Source organism: Agelaius tricolor, unplaced genomic scaffold (assembly GCF_023055355.1).
Source record: "Agelaius tricolor isolate 1412-34295 unplaced genomic scaffold, bAgeTri1.0.p SCAF_82, whole genome shotgun sequence".
Taxonomy (NCBI): Eukaryota; Metazoa; Chordata; class Aves; order Passeriformes; family Icteridae; genus Agelaius; species Agelaius tricolor.
In genome coordinates, this window is record NW_027269342.1 from 408,148 (window position 1) to 425,883 (window position 17,736).

General features: G+C 39.8%; 1 protein-coding gene across 1 annotated transcript; it reads left to right on the forward strand.

Annotated features, from left to right (window-relative positions):
* The first annotated feature begins 1,240 nt into the window (after nucleotides 1-1,240).
* On the forward strand, nucleotides 1,241-16,665 carry SLC5A12 (solute carrier family 5 member 12). Its single transcript, XM_071418296.1, has 15 exons — nucleotides 1,241-1,680; nucleotides 3,608-3,673; nucleotides 4,735-4,786; nucleotides 6,038-6,105; nucleotides 7,078-7,232; nucleotides 8,447-8,587; nucleotides 9,949-10,078; nucleotides 10,410-10,498; nucleotides 11,420-11,532; nucleotides 12,614-12,681; nucleotides 13,036-13,122; nucleotides 13,792-13,970; nucleotides 14,191-14,294; nucleotides 14,538-14,659; nucleotides 15,854-16,665. Exons 1-15 carry the CDS (start codon nucleotides 1,324-1,326, stop codon nucleotides 16,010-16,012), a joined length of 1,890 nt encoding a protein of 629 aa, XP_071274397.1. The 5' UTR covers nucleotides 1,241-1,323; the 3' UTR covers nucleotides 16,013-16,665.
* Nucleotides 16,666-17,736: the final 1,071 nt, after the last annotated feature.

A 17,736-nucleotide genomic window follows, 5' to 3' on the forward strand; every position in this document is an offset into this window, starting at 1 on the left:
AGAAGTCCATCTGAGCAACGGATGGGAACAGGCAAGACTTCAGGTCTGGACACATACTAAGTGGCTACTGACACAGCAAAACCACCTCTACTTACCAATGACTTAAGAGATATGGGGGTCCATCCCCCACCAAGACAAGGCTGAAGAAAAGAACTTATTCTATTTAAAACTCTCCCAGGTTACGTAATTTCTTTTTTAAAATTTTCCTCACAATACACTCTCCACCCTTCCTTCAGGGTTGTGACTGCACACACTACCTCTCTGTACAAGTTCATCCTTCAGGATGACAAGTAATTTCCTGCTTCTTTGGGAAATGTATTGTTATGGCATTAATGAGGATAAAATGAATGTTCAATTATTTAAAACAAAAACACAAAAGGAAAACCTAGTAATTGAAGTTTAAAAATTATGCCAAAGACATAGTTAAGATAAATGTTGCTGTTCAGTCTGGTTTTCTATGATTCTGTAGTTCTGTAAGTCCAACCAAGTTTTATATGGATAAAATAAGTAATCTCTCACATGAACCCATAGAAGCTATATTGTCTTTGGCATAAGTTAGTTAAAAATTAGTTTCTAACAGAAACTCACCCTCAGACAGTGCAGCACAAACCACACATCTGGAGGTCCACTGGGTTTCCAAACACACCAAGGCTGAACTACAGCAGCTGGGGAGGAGCGCCATAATTAGTTTTAACCATTAAACACTTCAGTTTCTTATGGCCACTGTAAGTTCCAGAGATTCTACCAAGGAGCACACTTAGCATCTCAAAGGACAGCTGCAAAGCCTATTGCTGGCATTCAAGATCAGTTTCTAACCATATGAGGAAACTGCTTCTCTGAAAATGAACTCACTAGTGAGACGACAGGTTTGTACACTGAGCTTCCCTTCCTTTCTCTCCCTTTTTTTTCTCTATTGCTCTCATTTCATTATTTAAAAATGCTGAGACGTTAGAAAAGACTTGGATCATGTCAATGTGCCAGGCTAATGTTTAACCTTAAACTTACACATTACAGATAAAAAGGGACTGTACTACAGATTTCACAGCTAACTCCCTTATTTCAACTTGCCTGGCAGAAGCACCCACAGTACTTGGGTCTACGTGTATTCCTCCTTAACTCATCCTTAGCTACCTTTTTTTTTTTAATTCCTTAGAACAGAACTGGATTAGAAAAAGTGTTCTGGCTGAACACTCTTCCAGTTTATTTTTTGTCATTGCTGAGCTACAGATAAGATTCAGCTTTGCTGTCAACAGAGTCAATCTGGTCAGAGCAGCAGACACAGTAAACCAGAACCTTCCATCAGAGAATTATACAATTGGTGCAATGCCAAACTTTGTAGCTCCAGAAGTCAAAAAATTTGTGACTTGGGACTATATTGTTTTTGCAGCACTATTTTTAGTCTCTGCCAGCATTGGAGTATTTTTTGCAGTTAAAGAGAGGAAAAAGAAAACTTCAAAGGAATTTTTGGTGGGTGGTAGGCAGATGACATGTGGACCCATAGCTTTTTCTCTTACATCAAGCTTCATGTCAGCAGTGACAGTCCTGGGGACACCCTCCGAAGTTTATCGCTATGGGGCATCCTTCGTGCTCTTCTTTCTTTCATATACACTTGTCATCATTTTTACTTCTGAACTTTTTCTACCTGTTTTTTATAGATCTGGCATCACAAGCACTTATGAGGTAAGTAAAAATCATAAAATAAAGGCACTATTTATCATATATTTTTTTACAGAAAAATCTTTGACAGAAAGCTTTCTGCGGTGTTTTACAGAAGAAATATATTGATATATGAATTATTTTAAAAATAATTTGCATTATTTAAACTAGTTATTTATATTGCATAAGCTGAAATCCCAATCTAAGGGTCAGAGCTCCTTTTACGCACATATAGCGCAGACAGGATATGGGTTCACACACAGCACCAAATTAAGCTACAGCTGGAAAATATTTAAGCGTATCCAAATGCTTCTGGTCTTTGAGTATTCTGCTCTGGTTTAGAGAGGCAGACTTTAAGAACAACATTCAATACTACCCAATTCAAACTTAGTCTAGATATGGTAATTTTGGCCAGTTACTATATTTAAGTAGCTGTGGTGGGAAGAAGAGAAAGAAGGTGGCAGGCTTGTTCAAAAAGATAAAGAAGAAAAAAAAATAGTCAGGGCTGGAGAGTGAATTCAAGCATTCTCTAGGAAAAGAAATTAATGACTTTTGAATTTTTGTAGAGTTTTTTGCCTGGCATTTTCTCTGGAACACATTTTTTCCTTTATAACACAGTTGAGTAGTAGCCCTTATAAACTGCACATCCACAGGACAGTTACTGACATTTGGGATGGCCTATTACCTCAGTCAGCTCCTGCAAGTTTGGTTGCTCCTCTCTGGGCAGTTTCAACTAGGCATGAATTGGATGACGAAGCTGGGTTCCTTCACAAGTAACCTTCTGGTAACAGAAAGGCTGCTTGAGCTCACTGAGCCCAAACCCAAGGAAGGAAATTTGGTCAAAAAGATCTGCCTGGGTATTTGGAAATACTTTCAGGTCAGTGAAGAGCAAAATTGACCATTGCTGCAAGTAATTGCATTTTCTAGCTGGTTTTGATACAATGTCAGAGAATGAATTATTTTTGTCATGTGAACCAGCAAAAGGGTTATTGTAAATGGAGATACCCTTCAAGCATGCTGCAAAGATGACTGTTGGCTTCACAAATTATTTTTAGAAATAGATCAAGTTACATAAATTAGCCATGTATTTATATGGCAGACTGTGGGGTTTATTACGCAAGAAACACAAGATCAGCATGAGAAAAATGAAAAAGAAAAAGATACTTTGTCAGTAGGAAGTGCACAGCTAAGAGACTTGTAAAAGAGAGAAAACTTGTACAGGCCATGCCTGGTGTCTGGGGGGCACATGGGACTGTGGCCCAAGAAGAGCCTCCCTGCATGGGGACTGCCATGGGGCAGAGAGACTCTGCCAAGACCCCAGGTAGTGATTCAGCCTTAAAACCTGGGCTTTTGGGTCTAGAGATCCATTCACATCTGAAGTTCTTTTGAAGGTGGCAACACCTCTCCACATCCTTGAGCCTGGAAGTCCCTAAGATCCTCCTTCATGCCTCTCCATAGTGGTGATGTGCAGATTTGGCTTTAGGCTGAGACAGAACAAGGGAGAAAGCCAGCTCAGCTCCCGCACCAGGAAACTCCATGCTGCTGCTTCACCATCCGCTCCACCTCCACTTTTGGCACTACTGGAGTCAATGCTATTTCTGCTAGAGATGAGCTCAAGTTTCCTCGTTGTAGAGCTGGAATATACCTTCATTTGAAGTTAAAATTTCTTTGTAGTTCTTGGAATCTTCCAGTTATTCCTGGTGCAAAGAAGGCACTGATTACTGCAACCCAATTTAGAACTTCACCTGGTAGAGATGAGGAGATAGATTTCTTAAATGCAATTATCATTCTGTCTAATGACAATCTTGCTCTTCTCATTAGCTGCTCACAGCAGCAGGGCCAGCTGCCAGGAGTACTTGCACAGTAAGGTGTCACTTGGGGCAAACAGAAGGGTAACAGCTGTGTCACAGATGCTACATGTGCACTTTACTGAGATCACGCTTTTTCCTAGTATTTGGAGTTAAGATTTAACAAGATTGTCCGTCTTGCTGCAACACTGATTTACATCCTCCAGACGGTAAGACAACATTGACTCTTTTTTTATACTAATTTCACTCAACATTGATTTTCACAGACTAGTCCCATACACCACATTTTTTATAATGAGATGTTTTAATGAGTACTCTTTTTTCTTAGTTTTTTCACTTGAACTATGAATGCTAAAAAGAAAGTAAGATTGTATTTTTAACTGTCTAACTGCCCTAACCTTTCCTGTTTAGTATTAAGAATGCCATTTTAGTCGTCTTTAACACTCTTTAGCAGTATTTAACACTCTTTAGCTGTCTTTAACACATGTTGGGCTGTATTCTCACAGCACATTCTTGGTCACATTACGTTCACTGGAAACCTCTCTCTTCCCAAACAAGTGGATTCTGTCTTTCTTGAGAAGCTGGTCAAGCTTCACTGGGTATGTTTAGTTACCCATTCATGACACTGAGGTGAAGTGTCCTGTTTGAAAACTGCTGTACAAGGTATCCTGGGCAGATGCCCTGCTAGTTGTGGTCCCATGATGGGCACTGCTCTGACCATCTTGAAAGATTACATTATTTGTGTATTTAATGGAAAGATAGGACTTGATGGGAGATTAGGAGACATTTTCATCTGTATTAATTCCATTTTAATTATTCCCAAACCTTTAGCAATAGATCTGAATGCTTAGTGACTTTGATGCTTTGTTTCTCCATCAGTTCTCTCAGATCTTACACTTAAAAGGTATTGAATCAGTTACTTTGAAAGGGATTGAATGGGAAAATGAAGATTTAATTTCTAAGATCAACGCAACTTTATTTCTGTATCACTATTTGTGTTATCCGGAGATATCCTTTTTCTATTTCATGAGGATATTTTGTAACATACTTGTCTTAGCAGTAGAGAAACAGGTAATATAAAGACAAATAAGGGTCCTCCCCTCAGAAAGGAACTAAATACAACATTTTAATTTTTAAGGGCTGGAACAGAAAGCCATAGTACAATACAAGCTGATCTAAAGAAACCGTAGATCTGGTATTTTGCTCCGAGCCCTACTCTAAATACAAGTTCTATCACTGAGCATTCAAATACATCATTTTTCTCCTTCAGATCCTTTACACAGGAATAGTGGTCTATGCTCCATCACTGGCACTCAACCAAGGTGAGTTCTTATGCTGCACTACACTGCTACCCCAAATAACCATACTGGAGGGACTGCTTGACTAAAAGAAGTAACAAAAATAGATAAAAACCCAACCCTGCTCAAAGGTGCTATAAGAAGGTTTTTGCCTTCACCTCGTAGGTCGACATTTCTGACTCCCCAGGTTCCTCTCACACCCAAACATTAGGAGGAGCCTCGTGGTTGCTCTTCTGCTCTCCTTCCCACTCAGTACCGCCTGAAGAGACCTGAAGCAAACAATTTCCCAACATCCTGACAAAGTCCACAGTACAAGCTGATGATCCAAGACCATACTATGCACTTTGATTGCCCCCGTTCCTGTCTCTTGTGTTCAGGTTTCCATGGGAATAGCTCTTTTCCCTGCAGCCAGAGATGAATGCTGTTCTGCTGTCTTCACCTAGACTTCTTCAATTAATATTTGCAAACTAGGCATAAAGCATCCATCACCATAGGTGGGATTTGTAATTTTGCTGTCATAGGGCACAAGGAATCATCATGGCCCAAATCCTGATTTTACCAAAACTGACTGGGAAGAGACTGTGAGGCTTTTTTCTTTGTTCATTATCTGAGTTGCATTCAGACTGATCCCACTGCTCACACAGTGCCAAATTTTCTAATTTTCTTCCTTTGTCATGCAGCTGAATTCCATGTGAAAGTTCTCATTCATTATTACACCATACTAACTTTGCTAATAAGAGAACCTTTACAAATAGCTTTCAGTATCAGCCAAAACAAAATCTGTGCATTTTGTGTAAAGAAACTTTACGAAGCAAAATGAACACAAAAATTTATTTTAATGAAGCTCATTTTAGCATTAAGTCATTCTTAAATGCAGGTAATGGAATTTCTTAGGGCTTGGGTTTTTTTCATCTTAGGATTTTTGGGAATCTCTGAAGAACTTGGTTTCTCAAGCCAAAGTTCTGGACTAAGAACAGAAGTGAAGCATTGCTTATAAAGCTCTGTCCCGTCAGAATGACATTTTTGCTTTATGCAAGTATTCTTACTTTTGCTTGAAAGTTAGTTAATTTCAATTCAAAAGAAAACAACAATGAAAAACAGTACCCAGAAGTTCTACAAAACTTGAACAATCCAGCAAAGCTCCTAATAGACACGAAAGATTAAAGTTAGTAATTGCTCCTATCCTTCTAAAGCTAAAGGATTACAGCTCTTCTGCTACCTTCCAGATGGCTCACACCCATTTCACTAACAATTTTGTTTTCATTGGTTTCACAGTCACTGGATTTGATCTCTGGGGCTCTGTAGCTGCAACAGGAATTGTCTGCACTTTTTACTGCACTCTGGTATGTAACAGACATAACTGAATACTTGGAAGACAGACAGTTAATTCAACCATCCTTTAAACAGGACACGCTATCAGAGAAGGATGGCTCCTGTGGAGAACACAGAGATAAATTTCTTCCACATTCTATGTTATAAGGAAGTCTATTTGGTGGAAAAAAAAATCCTCTCTAATTCTCTGTTGTATGTCTCCATGTTAAAACCAGACATCTTGGGACAGAGCCCAGATAAGGAGGCAATATGCTTCCCGTCTTCTTTTGAGAAGATGATTGTTATCTTTTACAAATTATAAGCTGAAAAATACTGCAATGAAAATTGTGCTCAAGAACAAAGCACTAAAACCTAGGAAGGATAATCAACAGGTCAGCTTTACTTCTAAGTGGAAGCAACGTGAGACTCCAAATTCCAAACTAGATATATTGTATAGATATTTGCAGCGAAGCAGCAGAGCCCTGTGGCTCAGGACACAAACTAATTGCCATTCTCATTGCCACTAAAGATTTTTTTCAATATACCACTCCACTCCTGTTGAGAACACTTATTATGTGCTCTAGCACTGATTTGATCAAATATGAAAGCTATGGAAGATGAATAGCAAATTTTCTGGAGATATTTTTCTGCGTTGGGCTTATTGTGGGCTCTGAGAACATATGGAGTCCTATGGGATGTAGGAACAGGCCAAAACTCCCTAAGTTCCACACCATCATATGTTCTTCAAATGCACGTAAAGGAGGCAGTAAAAAAGCTTTTAACTGAAAGTCAAATATTCTTCTGTGCCTGTGAACAAACTATTTAGGCTGTGAAATTTTCTGACCTGCAAAAATACACACTTTGTGGGAGAATACAGAGCCCTGATTCGCTGGGTGCTGCACATACAGCTCAGAAGCTGTCAAAATAAGGAGACTTGATACATTTTTTCAGTACTTGAGGAACAGGAAAGAAGATTGGGGGTGTACAGTTTCTCTTTGTTCTAGGGAGGATTAAAAGCTGTTGTCTGGACAGATGCATTTCAAATGGTTGTTATGGTGGCTGGCTTCATGGCGGTTCTGATTCAAGGCACTAGTCTGAACGGTGGAGCAACCAAAGTCTGGGAAGATGCCCATGAAGGATCTCGGCTAAACATATTTGAGTAAGAAAAAAATTATGCAAACCATTCCTCTCTGCATATTTATTGTTTAGAAACCATACCCTCAGTAAGCCAAAAATACACAGACTTGCTATTAAACAACCCTGGTAACTCAGAGAAGTCCATTCCTCATATCTTCAGCTACTGGCAGTGCATTTAGGAAAGCTTTACTCTTTCAAGAAATCAAAGGTCTGCTGAACTGAAGGGGAGATTTGCCATTTTTCCATGTGTAGCTACAAATGCAGCCCAATTACTCCTTCCAATTTCATACACAGAATATTCTGAGTTGGAAGGGATCCACAAGGATCAACAAGTCCAGCTCTTAAGTAAATGGCCCATAAAGGGATCAAACATGAAACCTTGATGCCATTAGCACCATCTTCTAGTCAACTGAGCTAATCTCAGTGGCTAATTGTATATATCTTTCATTTTCTATTCATAACAGATACTATGTTTACTTGCACTCACCACAGCAGCAGGCAATAGTGCACCAGTGCACTGGGATAGAAATCTGATCCTCCTTTGGCTGTTTGGGGCATTTGTTGGTTAATCAAGGCAAGTCAGTGACAGAATCCAGCAGCAAGGTCAAATGTTATCTACTGTCCCAACCAAGATAAGGAAAACTGCAACGATTACACATTCAAGACAGAAAAATATGTTGTACAAGTTAGACTTGCAGAGTAGCAGAATTTTGTTAGATAACACAGCAGCTGAAGTAATTTCTTGTAAAGGAAGTTGTAATTATTATTATTAATTATAAAAAATTAATTACAAATAAAATTATTAATAATTATTAAAAATTATTACTAAAACTGTGCTGGATTTTTTTAGACTTTGGTAAGCAACCTTGTTCCTTACAGAAGATGGGGTCCCAGACAGGACAGCTTGTAGGTGCTACAATATGACACAGGTCGGATGTCTGAGCATAAGCACCCTTAAAAATTTGATTAATCTGAATTAAGTGATCCTCTGACTATGTCTGAATGATATTTGTTTATCCTGTCTTGAATACAATATGTTCCAATATAAAAGTAAAAAAACTTCCAAACCTGAACACATCGGATGCCGTCTGTTCTGGAAAACCCTATTACCAAATCAGAATTTTTTGATTCAGGGGGTAGGACATGCCAGATAGTTCTGAAAAATCACCTACCCCTTGCTGAAAAAAATATGTTTAAATAAAAAAAATTAATTGCTTCTTTCTTTCTTTCTTCTAGCTTTGATGTTGATCCTTTGAGACGGCATACCTTCTGGACAATAGTTATTGGGGGAACATTTACCTGGCTAGGGCTCTATGGAGTCAATCAGTCCACAATACAGAGATGCATTTCCTGCAAATCAGAAAGGCATGCTAAACTGTAAGCTACCTGTCATTAACCTATTCCTGCAATCAATTAAGAATTACACTAAGTTTGTCAGCTATACTGAAAACATATATTTATATGATAAATAAATATTGGGATGCCATTAGGTGGTAGTAAGTTAATTTTGCTCTGACAGTCTTACTACCTTTGGCTCAAAGTGACTTAAGTATATGCAGAGAAAAAAGAGAAATCTATCTCTTGCAGCTTATCAATTTATGATCAGGCTGACAAACTAATCCTCAGAAAGAGAGTATGGCAAAGATGGCAACACAGAAGTTGTGCTATCTACAACCTCATTACAAAAATGTATCTATTGGAACTGTGTTTATGTTATACAGGATTAAAGATTGTTATTGATTTAGTGGAGTACTACAGTACAAGGTATTACCTAAATAAAATTAAATCTTAATTTCTTAAAATTCTGCAGTGTCAGAATAATCAGAATCAATGAAGAACAAAGTGAATCTTCACAATATAGATAATACTGGTCTCCAGCTTGCTACCTGCCTCAACTTCAGCAGTAATATATTCATTACTAGACATATTTTACTAAACAATCAGATTTTTTTCACACACCTAGGGCCAATTGCTTGCAAATGCAGCTAAAAAATAAAGGTGATCATTTTTTCCTTTTTCAAACAGTTAGCTTTTTTGCTGACTGTAAACCCATTAATTTCTCTGAAGGTCATGACTGTCTATATGAATTCATCCTGTAGATAATTCGGTGTCTGAAAAGCATTTAGAAGTCACACTAGGGAGAACATCACCAGTAACAAGTTGGGTTAACCTCTGTTTCCTGGTAGCACACTCTGAACTGTGTGCAATAGATCTTGTGCAAGGTGTGTCCAAACATGATGTGAGCTCTGTAAATCCTGGCAGCTCTCAGAACCTGCAGGATTGCTGACCCACAGCCGTACAACCTTCCCAGCAGAGGCTGTCACCCACATCCATTCATGGAACACCAAGAAGCCACCAGGACTGTTACTGTGCACAGTAACATTGGAAACGATATCCTGTGTGCTCTAAAGGGAGAGCAGCATCAGCATCTCCCAACAGGCAAACATCTGTTCTTACAAGGGACAGGCATTACAGACCCAGTCCTCAGTGCAGCCCATTCTACGTCGAGGTTACTTGACTCTCCCAGCTCTGTGGAGTTGCTTGGAAACTTTATCCTTGCCCTATAGCATAAAGCTGGTGTACTTTTCCTTTTTTTTCATCTTGCTTTGAATTATACAGCCAGTTTGAATTATATAACCAATAGGGATTAAAAGATCTCCCGAAAAAGTTCAGAATAAGTATCTTATAACAACTTTTTAAATTATCTTCCATTAAACAGTTTCCCTCTTTTGCTCTAGGGCACTTTACCTGAATTTATTGGGACTTTGGACAGTCCTAGTGTGTGCAGTATTTTGTGGATTGGTGATGTACTCTCATTACAAGAGTTGTGACCCTTGGACTGCTGCTTTCATTTCAGCTCCCGATCAGGTACAGATGTCCATTACAATAGTTAGGAGCTGCTTTGGGCTCAGATATAGCACATATCAGAACAGTTTAATTTTATGCAATGCTCTATGTCCTTTCAGCACTCAGGGACTAAGGTGGGTGCCAGATCAGGGCTATAACTATCTATTCTGGCACTCCTGCAGTATTATTCAATTGAGTATTTTTCCCAAAAGATATTCCCTTTGCTCAAAATCGGAAACCATGTTATTTGCGACAACATCAGAATTTAGCAACATGCTAATAAACATAAAATACTTTGTTTCCATTACCTTAATTAATTTCTTGTGTTGCTCTCGTGCTCCTTCTATCCCAGCTCATGCCATACTTTGTTATGGACATTTTTTCTTCAATGCCAGGAGTCCCAGGACTGTTTGTTGCCTGTGCATTCAGTGGAACACTAAGGTTTGTGAATCTGAATTGAAATTTTAGTTGTTGATGATAATTTCTTGAGGATCCAGAATGAGGTCAAAACATGAAACCCTAAGAAAAGCCCAGCGGTTTCTCTTAGATCATTCTAGGAAGTAGCACTAGTTCTTCGTTGAACTATGTTACATCCCTGGAGATATTTGAAAGACATTTGGAAGTGGCACTTAGGGGACTTGGTTTAGTGGTGGACTTGACTCTGCTGGGTAAACAGATGGACTCTGTGACCTTAGGGGTCTTGTCCAACCTAAATTATTCTATGATTATGTTTATGATAAAGTCTAACTCCACATCTCCAGTATCTTTTTATCCCAAATACATTTTAGAATAATGTTACCTAGAATAATGCTACCAATATAAAGAAAGTGTAGAAAAACTGAGTTTAACTTCCCAAAATACTCTCGGGAGCTGCTCATGGTGAAACTATCTTGACTTAAGGTATCTGCCACAATATCATAGTCAGAGGTATAAATATTTTCAGTAAGTCTATCTGAACTGTATTCACCAACAACAGGCTCACTCACCCAGCTAAAAGAGTTGGGCCATGCATGGAGGACCAGGGTGGCAGTAGTGGTGACTGCACATCCTTCAATTTGTGAGGGAGTAAGGTTTTAATTCTGGAACGTGTCTATACTTAAGGTCTTTGCAAACTTGTAAAAGGAAGGGTCAGTTAGGATGTGTTCTTATCTTGTTCCATGCCAGCACGTAGCAGAGCCCCCAGCAATTGCAGAAGCAGCAGGAACCTCCCCAGTTAAAGTAGCACATATGAAAAATACTATGAATCATACAGTTCTTGGGGAACAGTAGTGCTGAAAAAGAGGAAGCATTTCTATATAAATACAACTTGATTCCAGATTATATTGCTTCCTATTTACTTACCATTCTTCTCCCTTTCCACAGCACAGTAGCTGCCAGCATCAATGCTTTAGCAACTGTTACCTTTGAAGACTTGGTCAAGAAAGGTTTCCCTAACATCTCTGAGAAGATGAGCACGTGGATCAGCAAAGGCTTGTGTGGGTACTCCAGATGAGACCCCTTTCTTTAGCAGCAAAGGGCACTGAACAGAGAGACTCTCTCAGAAACAGGAATGTAACACTTTATAAACCCCCCAGGTGAACATCAGCCTGAGGCCTTGGTAGCATCATCAGCACCATATGGCAGAGGAACAAACAGAGACTAGCATGAACAACCCCCACTCAAAATCCTTGGAAAAGTTTGGTCTACTGAACGTATTGGAAAACATTCTTCATAACACAGAAAGAATGTTAATGTAGTTATTACCATATTACTCTATAGTAGTATTTATTTAGAATAATACAGTAGATAATTTATATTCAGAGTATTGCATAAGCAGGTTATTCAGCTTTTCAGAGAACAAAATATGAAAACAAAAAAATAAAAAACCCCAAGAAACATCATCAACATATCAAGCATCCAACATTATTTTAACTTTTACGATATTTGTTACAATTATTGCAGTAAGATCATAACCCTTTTATGAATACCATAATAATACCATAAGAATTTTATTAAAATTCATTAATATAATGAAAGCACCAAACCCATCTATTTTCTCTCTCTGTAACTGCTTCTAGTCTTCTCCCTTCTTGTTTTTCCACTTACTACTTAGTTTTTTCACTCTGGACCTAGAAAGATAATTTTTATGTCTGAAACCAGGTGTGCTAGCACAGAAGTTTTGGCTGGCTTTACTCAAGGCTGCTGCATACAGAGTTTCACCTACCATAAAGTTAAAACTGGTGTCAAGGGAAGAAAGCCATGCTGTTTTATCATTTCTCAACTCATTTATGAGATTTTTCAAAAGTGATACTTAAAGGCAACAGACACATTCCTATATGAGGCATTACTTCTAAATTAATTTCATTGCTATTGTTCTACTTTGTAAGAAATATCAATCCACCAAAAACCCAACGAGACTTCATACAAGCCACTGCTGGGTGTGTATTGGTCTACTCTAAACACCCAATAAGAAGTGCCAATTCCTCTCTGCTGGCTGGTCACCTCAGACACTACTGAGCTGGAAGCCATCCCCACCATTAACCAGCACTGAGAGCCTCCCTACCTTACCTTTTCCAGGTGTACTGTACGGTGTCCTGTGCACTTCCATGGCTGCAGCAGCATCGCTGCTGGGAGGAGTCGTGCAGGTATTTCTTGCTTCAGAAATGCAATTAATAGAATAGGAATGAACACAAAATGTAATGAACTGAGCAAATAATGCTGCCAGCTCTGATGGCTACTAGATTACCCAAACCATTTCTGTGGACATTTTGCGGAGAGGAATAAAAGTAGGGAAAAAAAAATCCCCTAACTCCTTCACTATTGACTCACTGCTAGGAAACAATACTGAGCACAATTGTCTCTTTAACTGTGCCCTGAAATTACTACCTCTCCCTTCTCCCTCACCATTTTCCCAGAGAAAATTACAGATCAAAATCAGAACTGGGCATGCTTCCCCTCAGCTGCTGGCCTGAACTCCTCTTTTTTCTCTTCACCCGCAGGCTTCCCTCTCCATCCATGGGATGTGTGGGGGGCCCATGCTGGGATTATTTACTCTGGGAATTGTGTTTCCCTGTGCTAACTGGAAGGTAAGTAAACAAAAATCCTGATCTAAAAGATCAAGTTGTTTTTTGGTTAAAACTCAATTTTGAAAATTGTTTAAGTCCTTGAGCAGCTTTTCAGATTTAGTGCCTGAGGATCTAAGATCTATTTATATGTGCCTTTTCCCTGCCTAAATTCATCCTGCTGAATTTAAGTCTACCCAGTTGTGGAATAACTGGTTATTAGATTCACAGATTCACACTGGTTATTAGATTCACATGAATCCAATAACCAGCTTTCTAAATTTTTTAAGCTTTCTAAACCAGCTTTCTTTTTTTTTTTTCCTGAGTTTCATTAAGAAGAAAAAATTATTCAATACTTGCCCCAGCTTTGGGATGCACAGAGGGATTTCAAAAGCTTTGCCTTCAATCTTTCACTCAAAACAGAAAGATTGAGCTCATTCCATATTGCCCCATCAGGATTTCCATCAAGGCTAGCAGAGGTAAAAGTAAAATCTGTATCACAGCTTTAAGCACACTTCTGCTTTAGCTTTTACGAACAGAGAGCACTAAAAAACCACGTTTTATAGCTTAGTTGAGAGAGAACAGAATTTATTTACACCATAACCCATCATTACCTACTCCTGGCTAATTCACGTTCACAGAAAAGCACTTTGCACATACCATCTTTAACAGTATCTTTCCATACTTTCCAAGGGTGCTCTTGGAGGCCTCTTAGCTGGGATCAGCTTGGCTTTTTGGGCTGGTACTGGCTCTTTCATTTACCCTGCACCACCAACAAAGTCCATCCCTCTGCAGCTGTCTACCCTCAACTGCACCCTGGCTAACAGCACCGAGGCACTGCTAACAGCAGCTCCCACGCTGGCTCCAGAGAGGTATTTTTCCTATTGTTACCACTTGAGCCTATGCTTTGCCAAGTGTGCCCCCCAGCCTGCAGCTGGGGTGCAGGCAGTACTGACAGGGCAGGCTGGAAGTGCAGACTGGTGCCAGATGTCACACCAGCTGCAGCTTGAGCTGCATTGTGCTGGCTCAGTCAGGCAACAACTTAAACAGAACTGATGCTCGTCACTAGCTGCTTTTGTCACCTCTTCACAGGCCTCTGCTGGCAGACACCTGGTACTCCCTGTCCTACCTGTACTTCAGTGCCATTGGCTGTGTGGGCTGTGCCATCACTGGGCTGTTGATAAGCTTTATAACAGGTTGGTGTTCTAAACATACATAGACATATATATATTCACACATATATATAAACAATCATACCTCTGCATAAGCTGACTCAGTTGTTAAAAAAGCTTTTAAAAAGTTTAGTAGGTGACTTGAGACACAGACTGAGGGCAGCAGGCTCTGATCCTGCTCCCCAACCTCATGGTCTGTGGTCTGAGGCTCCCAAGGCTCATAGCCAGCTATCCATGGACTCACTTATTACTATTTTCTTTTTGCAGGACCTAGTAAAGGAGAAGACATCCCACCAGTGTTAATTAAGCCAGTCTGCGACCTGTTTTGCTTTTGGTCCAAAAGACTCAAAATATTTCTCTGGTGTGGTGTGCAGCACGACAGCCTGGAGGTGAGTGCTGAGCCCATCAGCTCAGCCCTGCTGTGGCCCAGGAGCCACAGGAACACATGAGGGCATGTGCCCATGTGAGGGCATGGGCTGAACAGAGAAATAAGCAGCCTTCAACAGCTGCTCTTGAACTTCTGCAAGGGATGCTGCAGAAGCAGCACAGACTGGAAATGAAATCAGCCAAACCCTGGTCAGTAGCAAGTTACCTATTGTTCTCTGAGGTTTTTTTCCTATTGTTCCCATTTTCATCAAATATGGGGACTCAGGCCCTCAAAAAACACAGAGACCTCAGGAAAGCCAGGAACTGATGCCTTGGGAAGCTGACCTAGAGCAGAGGCTGGATAGAGCTAAAGAATCAAGCAGGGATTTATTCAAAGGATCTCCTCCATGGATCCACCTTGGGCAGCACCAGAGCCCAGCCAGGGCTGCACCCAAGATGAACCAAAATGGTCCCAAAATGCTCATGGGGTCCCTCACTTTTTTAAGTTCTGCTCCATTTGCATATTGGAGCTAATTGTCCAATTACAGCTTTAGCCCATGCAGTCCCATCCTGCTTGTTTTTCTCTCTTCAGTCCTTGTTGGTTGTGCTCTTGGGCCTGAGATTTGGATCATTTGTCCTTGGTCCCGAGGTAGAAAAAGAATTGCTTTGTCTAGCTGCTCTGTGAAGAGCACTTACCAACACTTCATATGAAGCTCAGAACTACACACTAAAGCAGCACAGAATCTGGAAGATACAAAAGCTAAAACCCGAGGCATCAAAACAGGGCCTGACCTCCCTCTCCCTGCTGGGACAAAACTGCACCTTACACCCTACACAGTTCACCAAGCTATCACCTTCCACCAAGCTCAGAGGAAAGGACTTGAGAACTGACATCCTCATGAAGCTCTCTTGCTGCTCTCATCCCCATCATCACAACCCCTGAGGCTTCTGCCCTCCAGAGCAGCACCAGGGAGCAACAACCAGGCAGTGCTGCACTCACCAGCATCTGAGCTGCTCCTTCCCAACCTCCTCCTCCTCCACAGCACCAGGGCCAGCTATTCTCCAGGTGTCCCAAAGCTTTGTAGCTCATTAAAAAGGCATACAGAATGAACACCTTTTTCCTTCTTGTGCTGTTTTCATAATTTTTCTTTAATCAAAGGAAAAAAAGCAGTGAATACAGGCTTCAAACTACAAGGGTATTTTCTTTCTTTTTTCAGATGGACTTTGAGAAAAAACTGCCTGAAGCTGCTGCAAATAAAACCAGAACGGATAACACCTTCAAGAACAATACCAACAAAGAAAATAACCACCAGATCCATGGTTACAATTCTGAGGAAAATTCATATACAAATATAAGCAGAGAATCTCGCCTCTAGAAGCTGAGGGACAATGGACATTTAATCAAACTTTAGTTCTTCAGCTTCAGAAATTAAAAACTTCTTTTACTGCACTTACCAGCTTGTAGGTGACCAAGAGGGAACAGCTGCTCTCTATAGCAATAAAGGCCAGATTTTTATTCACCAATCTCTTGGCAGACCTGGGAAATGATGGGACAATCAGGTTTTGGAAGCACTGCTATCTCAGAAGAAATGTTCCATGAATTTTGTTGTGGAACCTCCCACTCAGACACAGCCGCAATACATCTGCATCATCAAATGCTCTATTCAGCAACTCATCATTGGAGGGAGTGTGCAAAGGTGAACTTGAGATAAATTAAGACTTTGGAGAAGTTTGTGGGATATCTCACTAAGGTGAGTCAGTGAGCTGCCCTCTGATGGAGGGAAAGAAGAGAGGTCAGGCTGAGCCTACACCCAAGTACCACAAAGAGTCTTCTCACAGGAACCCTGTACAGACCAGACTGGTCTTTCAGTCACCAAGATAACTGGTTTGCTCCCTCTGGGGAATTCAAGTTTTCTTTATAGTTTCTCATTGTAAAAGATATAAAACAGAGTAACAAATTTTACTTTGAATTCAGGATAGTTCTTTACCTGCATTAGTTTTCACCTCGAAAGGATCAACTTTTATGCAATAAAGAAAATAAACCAACATTTAATGATGATCATGCCTCCTAATTGATAATTCATGCTGAATTTTGAAAAAACAACACATAATCTGACAAAATAATCTGTCTGGTACACTGTCTTGGAAGCAGAGCACATTCAGTGCTCTATTCCAGTGAAACATATTTCTTTGAAAACTTGCTGGTTGAAAATAAAAGCCAACAGGTCATCTCTCACCTTGACTAACTTCTGGATATAGTTTTGCAATAAATACATTTGTTTTAAAACAAAATTCACAATTGAGTGAAACAGACTGAATGAAAATATCAAAGACAACTCACGGACCCACCTGAGACATTCAGCTTGTATTTCTTTGAAGAGCCCCTCTGTTGCTTTTGCTTTAGCAGTGACCATCTTTATGATGCAGATGTATGTCAATCTGGTCCTTGAAGCTACTTCCCGTGTGTGGGTTCATGCTCTACCCCTGGAAGTGGTCCCAGGATTTTAATCAGGGAAAAGAAACAGCAGCCTGTAAATGATACTCCCTTGCTTGCCTGGAACAGTTTGTCAAGAAACTGAGAACCAAGTCAATATTTGTGTTAATCCTCAATATTTGTGTTAATCCCTTTTACAGTGCTCTTATAATCTCATTAAAGCTTACAGCTGAGTCTGGCTGCAAGGCAGCTGCTTGCTGTCTCATGTGGCACGCTTTCCCCTCCTGCTTCCACACTTGGGATTGCCAGCAAGGTGAAGAGGGAAACTCAGTAAATGCTACTGGACCATTTATATCTCATGGGCACACACCTTACATTTTCAAACAAACAAAACTAAATCATATCTTTTTCCATCAAAATAAACAAACACTTATACAAATATTTCACATTTCCAAAAACCATTATTACTACTTACCTTAACTATCAACTTATACAACTTCTTGTTTCTACAAAAACTGTTAACCCTCAAAAATTATAAACTTAACCTTACAACTATAACAAACAAATATTATCAAATACCCATCTTTTATGAAATTCAAAAGCATTCATGTATCTAATAATACTTTTTCAAATATAATTTTTACTTCTACACACAAAAAAACAACC